Source organism: Artibeus jamaicensis, unplaced genomic scaffold (assembly GCF_021234435.1).
Source record: "Artibeus jamaicensis isolate MK-2021 breed Jamaican fruit bat unplaced genomic scaffold, CSHL_Jam_final contig_729, whole genome shotgun sequence".
In the NCBI taxonomy this organism is placed as follows: Eukaryota; Metazoa; Chordata; class Mammalia; order Chiroptera; family Phyllostomidae; genus Artibeus; species Artibeus jamaicensis.
Window position 1 is genome coordinate 1,021,789 of NW_026521939.1, and position 13,823 is coordinate 1,035,611.

Consider the following 13,823-nt stretch of genomic DNA (forward strand, 5'->3'; position numbering starts at 1 on the left):
ACTGTATTTACAAATATTCCTTAAACAAATTTAAAAAATTTAAAGGTATTTAAAAAATCTGTGTGTTGAGCCCTGAGCAGTATGGCTCGGCTGGTTGGAGCATTGTCTCATAAACTGAACTGCTGTAGGTTTGCTTCCCAGGCAGGCCACATGCCTAGGTTGAGGGTTTGGACCTGCTTGGGGAGCATGTAAGAGTCAACTGATTGATGTTTTCTCTCTCTTTCTCTCTCTCTTCCCTTCCCTTTCCTTTCCTTCCCTTCCCCTCTCTAAAATCAATAAGCATGTCCTTGGGTGAGGACTTAAAAATATATACATGTTGATTTAACTTTGGAAATGCTCTTTTGGAAAAATTAGAGATGAAAAGATGATCTGAACTTTGTCTTCCAGGCACGATCACTTTATATCTAGTAGTCTTAGTTCATCGTCCCCGTCTTTGTTTGATGGAGCCGTGATTAGTACTGTCACTACAGCTACAAAAAAACATTTTTCAATTATATTAAATCTCCTGGGAATATTGCTTAAGAAAGATAATCTTAACCAGGACACAAGGTAACTGAGTAATATTGTATATTAACACTTAACTTTTATTAACTTTTATTAATTTGACTTTATGATTTAAGAATAAGCAATGAAAATTGTTGAGTTGAGGTAGAGCAATGTCTTCATTATGAAACACTTTGAAATTTGGTTTTATTGTTTAGTCTAAGATTTCTTACTCTTTTTCAAAAGAATTAAACACCCTCTACCCCAATGTGTTATGGGAGAATGTATTGGGTTGGCTAAAAAGTCCATTTAATTTTTTTCTTTTATTTTAAAAAGACATGTTTTTCATTTTCACCAGTAACTATTGATTTGGATATTTCGAGTATGTTGACTATCTCCCGCTTTTAACTTCCAGTGGGTAGAGGCCAGGGGTGCTGCTAACCATCTTCCAATGCATTAGCTCTACAACAAAGAATTATTTGGCCAAAATGTCAGTAGTACCAAAAAACTTCACAAACCATTTCCGACATGTTCAGTCAGTCACAGCACCTTCTCCACATACTGCACAAATCTTTTTTTTGCATTTCAGTTGAGTTTACCCTTCTTAAAATAATAAAGCATAATACACCAAAAACGTTGTGTATCTTTTTCCATCTTCAGTATTAAAATAGCTGCACCAAATATTCATCAATTACATCGGTTTTTTTTAAATGCGTGCTGATACTGATACCTGTCACAATACAGCCTAACAAAATTGTCTCTAGTGAAGAAATACAGAAAAAAAAACCTAAACAAACTTTTTAGCCAACCTAATATTTAGATTTTCAAAAGACATACAATTTTTGACAAGGGGATTTCTATAATTTTAATGTTTGTTTCTTGTTGCTTGAAATATTTAGAAAATCAAAACAAAACTAAGAAGAGATTTTTATAGTTGATTTTGTTTTTTGGATGTAAAATCACTATTTTGTGTTTCAGGAAACTGTTAATGACTTGGGCTTTGGAAGTGGCTGTTTTAATGAAGAAGTCTGAAACATATGCACCTTTATTCTCTCTTCCATCTTTCCATAAATTTTGCAAAGGCCTTTTAGCCAACAGTAAGTTTGTGTGATTGATTATTTAATTTTGTTAACTCTTAAAAAAGGGATCATTGGTAGCAGGAGAAAGTCACTTGAGTACTTCTATGACCTGAAGTGAATAATTCCCATTTTTGATGAGAGAGGTGCATAATCTGTCTTAATTTTTTTATTCTTAATATATTAGTTTTAAGTGACTGTCACATTTTAAAACTTACGTGAATGTGACACATTTCATGCACTTTTAAAATTTCCCTCAGAAAAAGTTTTGGGTGAAGACTAGTCACTTTAAGTGGATTTTGTTGAATGTGTCATTTTCCCAAATGTTAATGTGAGAATCCCTGGCAGGGGCAGAGCCTGCTCCGCAGTGAAGTGCTCACTGTTTGTAGAACGTTAGAAAATTATTACATACTGGTATGTAAATTATTTTGGCAAGCTGAAAATAACTCTTAATTTTTAATAGCTCTTGTCGAAGATGTCAGTATCTGTCTGCAAGCATGCAGCAGTCTACACACGTTGTCCTCTTCCTTGCCAGACGATCTTTCACAGAGGTATGGACTAAAGATCCTGTCTTTTGAGTCTAGCTCTAAAAACTTGGAAATGCTACCACACCTACGTTACCTATTTCATTTTCTGTAGGTGTGTTGATGTTTGCCGTGTTCAACTGGTTCACAGTGGGACTCGTATTCGACAGGCGTTTGGAAAGCTGTTGAAGTCAATTCCTTTAGATGTTGTCCTGAGGTAAAACAGTTGTGTTGGGGCAAAAACATTCCACTATGTTTTCACTGCCTAGTCTAGTTTAGGAAAAGATAGATCACCTAGTAATGAATTAATGTCACATCTTGTATGGCGCTTCTCAGTGATTGGAGAGAGATAAGCTTATGGTAATTAGTGTAATTCATGTAGTGCCAAAATGTGTTTCTTGGTTCAGTTATTTGAAAAACTAAACTCTGATCATTTATTTGATTTAAGTTAATTTGGGAGCTTTAAGAACCTGAAATTTCAAAGTTGAAATAATGTTCTGTTTTAAAGCCTTAATTTTATTTTTTTACTTCCAAATTTAGTTAGTAGGAAAATAGCCTGTTTATAGTATGTACTAACCTTTTAACCACAACATTTTGCATGACAATAACTATTTTCTGTCTACAGCAATAACAATCACACAGAGATTCAAGAAATTTCTTTAGCATTGAGAAGTCACATGAGTAAAGCACCAAGTAACACATTCCACCCGCAAGATTTCTCTGATGTTATTAGTTTTATTTTGTATGGGAACTCTCATAGAACAGGGTAAGACATTTCTTTGACTCTTTAATTGGGAAAAGTAATATATACTTGAATATATTGGCCCTATGCCTGCTTTTGAGGAGTGATGGGTAGAAAGTAATATTCTTGTTAAACAGGTTAGTTTTCAGTAGGAACCATTGCTTTGAAGATAACATCTAAAGATAGAAAAATGGCCTTTGGAAGTGGGTGATGAAATTTGGTTGACAGTTAACTGATCTGACGTTGTCATCAATACTTCGGGGAAGGGTCTGTGGCATAGATATTCTGGAGATGCGTAGTTGGAGTGAATGTTTTAGTCTGATAGCCAAATTATCCTGAGCTATTTACCTTAATAATTTGTCCATACCATACCCCATCCTGTTTTAACTCTAACAGACCTCCTCAGAATAAGAGGTAGGGATTTAATGCTTTTCTTAGATTTATAGGTTTTGCCTTTTTGGAGTAGGAAAAATTATAGTTCCCTACTCCCATTCCCCTTGCAATTTTTATTATTTTATTAAAATGAGGTCATTGTTGTCTGTTAAATATGAAACTGCTTTTCCCAGGAAGGACAATTGGTTAGAAAGATTGTTCTATAGCTGCCAGAGACTGGATAAGCGTGACCAAACAACAATTCCCCGCAATCTTCTAAAGACAGATGCCATCCTTTGGCAGTGGGCTATTTGGGAAGCAGCACAGTTCACTGTCCTTTCTAAGTTGAGAACTCCACTGGGCAGAGCTCAAGATACCTTCCAGACAATTGAAGGTAATCAGTTCTGGTGCTTTTCCAAACATTGTGATGTAAATACTTTCAAGCCTTATATTAAGAAATTTGTCTGTTAAAACAAAAATTTGAAAGCATAATTTTTTTCTGAATACGTTACCACTTAATCTTTTAGATATGGTGAGAATAAGCTTTCATCGAATAATTGTGGTGGTAACAATGTGGCTGTTTCTTTGCGTTTAAAAATTTAAGGGATTTGTGTGGAGAAAACATTTTTTGCCCCTGAAATAAAAAATCTTTTATGTTGAGAGTTTTGTTTTTAAATGATGGCTGTACAGAAGAAGTTTGATAAATGTGAAATTTGTGAAATGATCTGATTTTTTAAAGATTTCTTTTAAATTTGGAATGTTTTCTTTGCTTTTAGGTATCATTAGAAGTCTCGCAGCTCACACATTAAACCCTGATCAAGATGTTAGTCAGTGGACAACTGCAGACAACGATGAAGGCCACAGTAGCAACCAGCTTAGACTTGTTCTTCTTCTTCAGTATCTGGAAAATCTGGAGAAGCTGATGTATAATGCGTATGAGGGATGTGCCAATGCATTAACATCCCCTCCCAAGGTGGGTTTCAGTGGGCTCAGTGTTGCTCTGGAGCAGTGTTTTATGGTAAAGTTGGTGGTGTGTGTAGAGCCAACATCACAATAGACGTATGTGTTTGTTGTATGCGTATTTGAGTCATCAGCACCTATAATTTGAACCTGCTTTTTTTTTTTTTTTAATTCTAAAGGTCATTAGAACTTTTTTCTATACCAATCGCCAAACTTGTCAAGACTGGCTGACTCGGATTCGACTCTCCATCATGAGGGTTGGATTGTTGGCAGGCCAGCCTGCTGTGACAGTGAGACATGGCTTTGACTTACTTACAGAAATGAAGACAAATCTATCTCAGGTACAGTGGTGTGTTTGCAGTTAATTTAAATCTGTCGATTAGTAAAACTGGGATTTAATATCCTTGCTATTATTTAATCTCTGGGTAAAATAAGTGAAAATTTTAATTCATTTTAAAGCTTTTGATCCATTAGTTTATAAAAGCAAAAACTTCCAAAGCCACTTATTCATATTTTGTATTTAGAACATGTCAAAATATGTATTACTTATACTTAAGGTTGGAACATTAAAGGTAATTCTAAGAAATTTGTAGAAGAAATAATTTTTGTAATTTGTAATGGCAGTTGTAAAATGCATAGGGAAATATATGTAAATTGTAATGAGTGCAGAAGTATATATAATAATGTTTTAACATATGAGAAAAGTGCTAGCTTGTAAGTGGGCTCAATAAGTGGGATCCAAAAATAGCAGATATTTGCTAATTATAGTAATACCAGGCAATATTCAGAGATAAGACATTAATCATCTTTTTATTCATGTTTATTTATATTTAATTTTGCTTTATATTTACTTTATGTGTTACTCCTTTAGATGCCACAGTTGAAATGCTGGGGAACTTTTTATTTTGTAAAGACTAACACCCTGAGCTCTTAGGGTTCTGTCAGTCAGACTTTGTAGCTACATTATACATGACATTTTAAGAATTCTAAGGGAAATAGAATTCCCTTAGAATTCTAATATTAATATTATTGTTGCAAAAATTCTTGTTAAATACATTTGACTTTAAATAGGCTTTTACATGATCAGTAGTTGAGTTTTAATGGTGTGATGTCTGAGGTTAATACTTCCGAGGTCCATTTTCAGGGGAATGAATTGGAAGTAACCATCATGATGGTGGTAGAAGCACTGTGTGAACTGCATTGTCCTGAAGCTATACAGGGAATTGCTGTCTGGTCATCTTCCATTGTTGGGAAAAATCTTCTCTGGATTAACTCAGTGGCCCAGCAAGCTGAGGGGAGGTAAGTCGGAAGGAAGGAAATGGGTGGTAGGATTTCTTTACGTTTACATCATTTTTACTATCGGCTAACATTATATTTAAATGCTAAAACAGCTTTGTTCCATTTTAGTAATTGGAGTTTGCTGTATATTATTTTACTAGTACACATCTTTGTTCTTTAGTAGCAAAGCTTGGGTATCTTTATTTTTTATTTTTAATTTTAATTTTATTGATTATGCCATTACAGTTGTTCTATTCCCCCCTTCATTCCCCTCCACCCTGCACACCCTGTCCCCCACCATTCCCCCCTTTAGTTTATGACCACGTGTCTCAAGTTCTTCATATTCTATATTTCCCCTACTGTTCTTGCCCTCACCCCTATTTTCTACCTACCATCTATGCTACTTATTTTCTGTACCTTCTCCCCCCTTCTCCTCCTTCCACTCCTCTGTTGCTAACCCTCCATGTGATCTTCGTTTCTATGGTTCACTCCTGATCTAGCTGTCCTCTTAGTCTGCTTTTGTTTTAGGTGTGGTTGTTAATAACTGTGAGTTTGCTGTCCTTTCACTGTTCATCTTTTTTATCTTCTTTTTCTTAGATAAGTCCCTTTAACATTTCATAGAATAAGGGCTTGGTGATGATGAACTCCTTGAATTTGATCTTGTCTGAGAAGTACTTTTATCTATCCTTCCATTCTAAATGAAAGCTTTGCTGGATGGAGCAATCTTGGTTGTAGGTCTTTGGATTTCATAACTTAGAATACCTCTTTCCAGCCCCTTCTTGCCTGTAAGGTCTCTTTTGAGAAATCAGCTGACAGTCTGATGGGAACTCCTTTGTAGGGGACTGTCCCCTTATCTCTTGCTGCTTCTAGGATTCTCTCCTTCATTTTAATGTTGGGTGATGTAATTCTGATGTGCCTTGGTGTGTTTCTTCTTGGGTCCAATTTCTTTGGGACTCTCTGTGCTTCTTGGATTTCCTGGCAGTCTATATTTCCTTTGCCAGATTGGGGAAATTTTCTTTATTATTTGTTCAAATAAGTTTTCCACTTGTTGCTCTTTCTCTTCCCCTTCTGGTACCCCTATAATTTGGATGTTGGAGCATTTAAAGATGTCCTAGAGGTTCCTAAGTCCTCATTTTTTTGAATTCTTGTTTCTTCATATTTTTCTGCTTGGTCATTTTTTTCTTCCTTCTGGTCCACTCCCTTGATTTGAGTCCCAGTTTCCTTTTCATCACTATGGGTTTCCTGTGCATTTCCATTCATTTCAATTAGTTTAGCCTTTATATGTTCCTCTAATTTGTGACTAAAATCAACCAGTTCTGTGAGGATCCTCATCACCAGTGTTTAGAACTGTGCATCTGATAGGTTGGCTATCTCTTGTTCGCTTAGAAGTATTGGTTCTGGGACTTTGAGCTGTTCTTTTGCTTGAGCCATAATGTTTTTGTCTGTTCAGTCCTGTTATGTATGAGGAGCAGAACCTTAGGTGTTCACCAGGGCAGGGCCACCCAGGTTGCTGGTTTGTGACACTGTGTGTGGGGGCGGGGTCAGAGAGGAGCAATAGTGGTCCCCTCTGCTGCTTCTTGCTGCTGGGGCCTATGTGGTCGGGCTCACTGCTCGTTCCTTTGCTGGTTTATCTGCATGCGAATGTGTGACCACGGTCAGCCTGCCGCCTTACGCCCTCTCTGGGTCCAACCCTGGCCACCCCACACCTGGGATCCGCCCACAGCTGCCTGCACGCCTGGGTTGGGGGATCTTTTCTGCCCGACCCCCACTCAGCTGCCGCCTCCACCCCTCTTAATGATGTGGCTGAACTGTTAGTTGTTGATAGACTTCTGTATAGTTCAATTTTCTGTGGTTTGGCTGTGTTTTTATTGCTAAAACTTTGTTGTTTTTAAACTTGGTTGTGTGAGAAGACACAGGGTTTCCACCTACGCCTCCATCTTGGCGGAAATCCCTCAGCTTGGGTATCTTTCTTATTCATGAATTAGTAGGAAGTCTTCCTTAACAGAAGAACTGCCAATTATTTGATTTAAAAATACTTTTAAACTTGATCCTTAATTGATAACCTTTCAAATCAGAGTCTGGTACAAATTACCCTCTTTGGCTAGAGTAATTGCTCATTAGGCCCATCAACTCAACATTCAGACTCATTTGATTCCTCGTAAATGAGCGTGTACCATAATAGTCTCTGCACATTGATGTAAGTTTTATCTGTAAAATGTAGGAAAAAATAAGAGAACTGCTCATAATTCCATCTCCTAGCTGTAACTGTAGTTTTGGTATATATGCCTTTCTGGTTCTATTGTCTTCTCATATAAGTTTGTATTAGCCACATGATTTTCTTTTTCCACTGAGATACAGGTACACACATACACACTTTTTTCTTTTCCTTTTTTGACTATAACCTTAGGATATGTTTTAATTGATTATAGAGAGAGAGGAAGTGGGAGAGAAACATTGATGTGAGAGGGAAACAGTAATCAGTTGCCTCTTAGACACGTTCTGAGTGGGGATGGAACCCACAGTGTTCTTGGTGTATGGGATGACGTTCCAACCAACTGAGCCAGATGTCCAGGGCCCACTGAGCAATATGTAAAAAAATACGTTGCCATCTTAAATATTCTACAGTGTGATTTTTTTAGTGGCACATTTGTATTTTTTTTTGTGATTGTACCCAAACTTAACATCCTTATTTGTTGGGCAATAAAGTTGTTTCTAATTTTTTTTAAGTAATCTTAATGCAACACGGCACTTAGCTTTTTGCTCATAGTTGTGATTATTTTCTTTGGATTCATTCTACAAGCTGATATACTAGAAGAAAGCCTTCAGATCATAAGGCTTATGATACATACGGTTGCTAAGTTGCCCTATAGATAAGATGGTGCCAATTTAAATCCCTAAGGATAGATAGAGTAACCCCTTCTGTTTCCCTTTGTGAATACTGAAGGTCACCCAGAAACAACCCTACCAACCATCATCAGTGAAGTATCAGATTTGTTTTATTTTATTTTGCCTAATTAATGATTAATAGTAGAACTTTGTGGGTGTCTTATGTTGACCATTTATGTTTTTCACAGAGATAAATCTTTATGGCCTTTTGTTGCTTTTCTTTATTGATCTGTTAAATTTTAATATACACCAAACTGTTAATGCTATTTACTTTTTATTTGTAATTTATTTTAAATGTTTATGGTAGTTTTTAAAAAATGTTTATGGTATTATTGATACCCAAAAGTTTCAAGTTATTGTGCCATTAAATATGTTACTTTTTTTTTTTTTTTTCCACCCTGGCTTGGCTTAGTGGATTGAGTGCGGGCCCTCGAACCAAAGGATTGTATTTCAATTCCCAGTCAGGGCACATGCCTGGGTTACAGGCCAGTTCTCAGCAGGGGACACTCGAGAGGCAACCATACATTGATATTTCTCTCCCTCTCTCCTTCCCTTTCCCTCTAAGATAAATATAATTAAGTTATTTAAAAAATGTTATTTTTTATGGATTCTTGTGTTTATTCTTTTATTTAACCTTCGCACACATTTGAGATCAGATGCTTACCCCAGTATTTTCCATTAGTTATTTTTGGCTGTCTTTATTTTCAACATTTAACAATGTTGTTTATTTTCATTTGTTACGAGGAAGAGATCTCATTTTGTGTATGCCCAGCCCCATGCAAAATAATTATCTAGCTTAGTTTATTGATTCATTTTTTTCAAGTTTTTTATGGAAGTGAATATATGAATAATTAAAATAAGACTTTCAATTTCTGTTGAAGGTTTGAAAAGGCCTCTGTGGAGTACCAGGAGCATCTGTGTGCCATGACAGGCGTTGATTGCTGCATCTCTGGTTTCGACAAATCTGTTCTTATGTTGGCCAATGCCGGGCGAAATAGTGCCAGTCCCAAACATTCTCTGAATGGTGAGCATTCAACATTTAAATAAAAAGTAGTGGTCAGATAGTTTGTACTAATGAATTTACTGTATATTTTTAGATTTCTGCACTCTTTGAAATATTTATAACTGCTTTGCATATCTCTCTCTGTATTTTATAAAATACTTTCACTCAGGTGACTCCCGAAAGACTGTGTTGTCCAAACCAACTGACTCTTCCCCTGAGGTTATAAATTATTTAGGAAATAAAGCATGTGAGTGCTACATTTCAATTGCTGATTGGGCTGCTGTACAGGAATGGCAGAATGCTATCCACGACTTGAAGAAGAGTACCAGCAGTACTTCTCTCAACCTGAAAGCTGATTTCAACTACATAAAGTAAGGATTTTTTGTAGTTATAAGTTGTGATACTTAACTCCATTAAAAAATTTTTTAGTAACTTTAAAGGCTTCTTCTGTGCCTAAAACATATTGAAAGATGGTTGTAGTTCTAATAATACTGCATTCTAAAAATGACTATAGTGAGAAACCAACCTTAGATATGATAAGCGTATTCATTCTGTGTGAAAACAGACTCATAATTGTTGAAGTAGTTATTTGGTATGATTATCAGAGCCTATTCTAAAGCAAAAGTAAACATACAGTAGCCCCCCCCCCCCCCATCCACAGGGAACATGTCCAAGAGTCCCAGTGGGTGCCTGAAACTGCAGATAGTACCAAACCTTGTATATACTGTGTTTTTCATATACACACCCACGGTAAAGATGAATTAGGCATAGTAAGAGATTGACAACAATAATAAAATACAACAGTCATAATAATACACTACAATGAAAGTTACGTGAATGTAGTGTGACCCTGTCACTCATAACCAGTCTGATAACCCTACCGATAACCGAGATGGCTACTAAGTGCACATGGGCAGGTGTTGTGTGCAGTATGAATATCTGGACAAAGGGCCGACTCTCATCCTGAGTGGGATGGCGTGAGATTTCATCATACTGCTGTGAACAGTGTCCAATTTAAAACTTAAGAATTTTTTATTTCTGGAATTTTTCATGTAACATTTTTGGATTACTGTTGACTGTGGGTAACTGAAACCATATAAAGTGACATGGCTGGCGAATGGTGGGGGAACTAGCAGAATGGTAAATTTGTCGTACTTTAGAAAGGATCCCATTTATGGTGTTTCTGAATTAGATTTGGATACAGTGAGTTCTCATTTAACATCATTGATAGGTTCTTAGAAACTGACTTTTAAGTGAAACACCATATACTGAAATTAGCATATGATAAAATGCGAATTTTATCATACGCTAATTGATATAAACAAGAGTTACGTTTCTATGGTGTATATTCTTGGTCACAAAACCATCAAACTACTAAATAAAGACCCTAAACATGTCTGATATTAAACATTGAAATAGATGTGAGCTATAAATACATTTACGAAAGGTTAATGAAAACAGTAAAAAAAGTAATAAAAAGTGTGAAAAGGACTGTGACCCCTAATAAGATAGAAAATCTTAGGTAGAATTTGAACAGGAGGAGCATGTTGTCTTAGTGCTGTGTTGTGAAGAGACTAGAGTTATGGAGGGCAAGGGTAGAAGCCTTGGGGGGACATAGGCAGAGGGAGGAGGAAACATACTATTAATTGAAGTAGGAACACACAGAACGTCGAAGTATGTTTAAGGTGCTTGTGAAACATGCAGATGAGACTCTTTAGTATGTATTTGGATTGTGCAGAAAGTCTGTATGGTTATTTCTGTAAAATAAAAGACACATGTTTTTATTTTCACCAATAACTTTATTGATTTGGATATTTTGAGTATGTCAGCTGTTGCCCGCATAATATAACATTGATTGTCCTCAGTGTCTCAGTTCGATCGCCTTCAAACTTTAGTGGGTCTACCCAACCGTGGAGCATTGTGGAAACTTTGCAAACCACTTTTGACACCTTCAGTCATTCACAGCACCTTTTCCATACACTGCACAAATCTTTTTTTGTGTTTCAGATGAGTTTTTACCTTTCTTGAAATAATAAAGCATAATATACTGAAAATGTTTTGTATTTTCTTCCACCTTCAATATTAAAATGGCTGCACAAAAACTCATAAGTTTTGATAAGTTTATTTTTTCACGCACAGTGGTGCGTGAATTCTTCTCATTCTACTGTATGACAGCTGTCACAGTAGAATCTAAGAAAATTGTCTCAAGGGGGTAGAGGGATTGAGCAAAAAGGAAAAAGGACTCATGGACAGTAGTGGTGGTGGTTGCGGGGGGGGGCGGTGTATAAGGGGACTAAATGGTAATGGGAAAAAGTACAATAAAGATTAAATTAAAAAAAAATGTTTTGAATGAACTTAAAGACAACTAAGCACTGCTAGAGCCATCTTATGGAAAAAAACCAAACGAACCTTTTGGTCAACCCCATAATTAAGAATTGGATTTGGAGCTAAGGAGGGAAGTCTAAGCTAGAGATTTGGGGATCATTACTATAAAGGCAATAATTAAATGCTTGATTCTTTACCCTCAAGCCTTTGTAAGCCACCAACCACAGATAAGGCTCTGGAGAAGAGTGAGTGAAAAGGAAAGAGGGTCAAGGTCAGAATCCTTTTGAGCATCTGTTAAGGAATAGGAGGAGCCATTGAAGAAAACACAAGGACGTTGAGAAGGGAGCGTTGGAGATGTAGGAGAGCCAGACTGGACTAGCCAGCCTCGTCAGGAGCCCCAGACCAGGCAAGGAGAGCTTTGTGGAGAGAGGAGCAGCCAGGTCAAATACTGATGAGTGTTAGAAAAAATTTGAAAATTAAAAGTTTTAGTTAGGTTAATTGGGTTTCTTGAAGTCAAGGGGAAGAATCGGGGCTGGAAGAGTTATCGTGTGTTCACATATTGGTGAGATCAGGTGTTTTTTCAGACAAAGGGGGAGGAGCCACTAGAAAGCAGTTGAAGAAACAGGATATTAAGACCACTGATTGAAGGATGAACTAAATTCCACCTTTTCTGTGCCTCAAGGAAAGCAGTTAAAGTTAGATATAGATGCTCTTGGGAGTGGATAATGGGTTGGGGTAAGGGTAGAGGAAACTAAAGCCTGGTGTTTTTGCCCTTTTATGTCCTGTCATGTCCTGTCAGTTATTAGCTGGAAGCGTGAGGGCATTGTAGAGTGTAGTGGGCACAGAGGGAACCTGCCACTGGCGAAAACTGACCCTGTAGTGCCAGAAGAGGTAAGTGTTTTAGTCTATAAACCGTAACAGTTCATCAGCCGTACAGCTCACCTAAGAGGCTGGTGGTTGCATTGAGCCAGGCATGGGGCTTATCCGTGTGGAAGCAGGTACAGTCAAGTAATGTCCACTTACATTGCTGGATTCAGGCTGAGATGTTAGGGAGATGATGCAGGGAGGGGGGACAGGAAAAGATGAGAGAGTAATGGAAAAGAGAGATGGAGAAACTTTACCAAAGTTGTTATTCTGTCTGAGAATAGCTATAATGGGAATGGGAACAGGGTCAGGAATCTGAAAGCCGTGAGGAGCTAGGAGGATGAGGCCCCTCATCTTGGCACTGATGATCCAGGATTATAGGAGTTTCAGAGGTGTTACCATTTTCACATAAGGTGAGGAAATAGAAAAGAATTATTGAAAGAAAAGAAACAGATTTCCATGAAACATAGTAGAAAAGGTAGAGAGGAAGAGGGTCAGCAGTGAATGAAGGCAGGACTATTAGAATATAAGAATGAGATGACAACATAGACCTACAGGATCTTAGGCTTTTAGGGGCTTTGTAGGGGTTTGGATGGTAACTGCGGGGGAACTAGATGTTGAAGAAATTATCCTGCAGAAGTCTGTTTTCAGTTTGTTGGAGGGGCCCCAAGGAAAATAGGCTGCAAAAAGAGAGAGGAGACATTGAAGGGTGAGAATGCTAAACTGATGTCTAAAGCTGTGACTTTCATGTTTGCTACTCCAATTTTAGTGCTAATTAAGGTGGTGGTCACATCGTCAGAGTAAAAGTGAAATGGTGGGCTGTGTTGAAAGAACTTTATTAAAAGAATGCTGTGTAATTGTGCTGCCTTTTTCTAGAATTTTTTTTTCATGGTTCCACAGGCTGGATAGGGTATAATACAAACTAATCAATATTTTAATTACAGATCACTAAGCAGTTTTGAGTCTGGAGAATTTGTTGAATGTACTGAGCAATTAGAATTGTTGCCAGGAGAAAATATCAATCTACTTGCTGGAGGATCAAAAGAAAAAATAGGTATTTGAGATCATTTTAAAATTAAATACTTTCATGAACAAGTTGCTCAAAGTGTTTGGCTTAGTATATTTTACTAGGAAATCTGGAAAGTTACTGTACATTTATTTTGGGGCAGAGTCCCATGTAAATCAACAAATTTAGGAGTGTTCTATTTATATTTAATTTGGCAGGTAATGGTTTAATTAAAATTAAGCCAACAAAAAAAAGGGCTACACTAATACTTTGAAATTTATCTAGCCATTTGCTTGAAAAGGTA

The 13,823-nt window shown here is 36.9% G+C and overlaps 1 protein-coding gene across 12 annotated transcripts in view; it reads left to right on the forward strand.

Moving 5' to 3' along the window:
* Positions 1–13,823, forward strand: part of SMG1 (SMG1 nonsense mediated mRNA decay associated PI3K related kinase) — a 144,795-nt gene that overhangs the window by 85,879 nt on the left and 45,093 nt on the right. For all 12 annotated transcript variants that reach the window (XM_053672170.1, XM_053672169.1, XM_053672173.1 and 9 more), the window contains 12 exons: positions 388–549; positions 1,462–1,580; positions 2,023–2,110; positions 2,199–2,300; positions 2,709–2,849; positions 3,392–3,591; positions 3,974–4,170; positions 4,337–4,498; positions 5,302–5,456; positions 9,203–9,345; positions 9,494–9,695; positions 13,458–13,567. In XM_053672170.1, the coding sequence (XP_053528145.1) occupies positions 388–549; positions 1,462–1,580; positions 2,023–2,110; positions 2,199–2,300; positions 2,709–2,849; positions 3,392–3,591; positions 3,974–4,170; positions 4,337–4,498; positions 5,302–5,456; positions 9,203–9,345; positions 9,494–9,695; positions 13,458–13,567 (1,781 nt within the window). The remainder of the gene's footprint in view (positions 1–387; positions 550–1,461; positions 1,581–2,022; positions 2,111–2,198; positions 2,301–2,708; positions 2,850–3,391; positions 3,592–3,973; positions 4,171–4,336; positions 4,499–5,301; positions 5,457–9,202; positions 9,346–9,493; positions 9,696–13,457; positions 13,568–13,823) is intronic.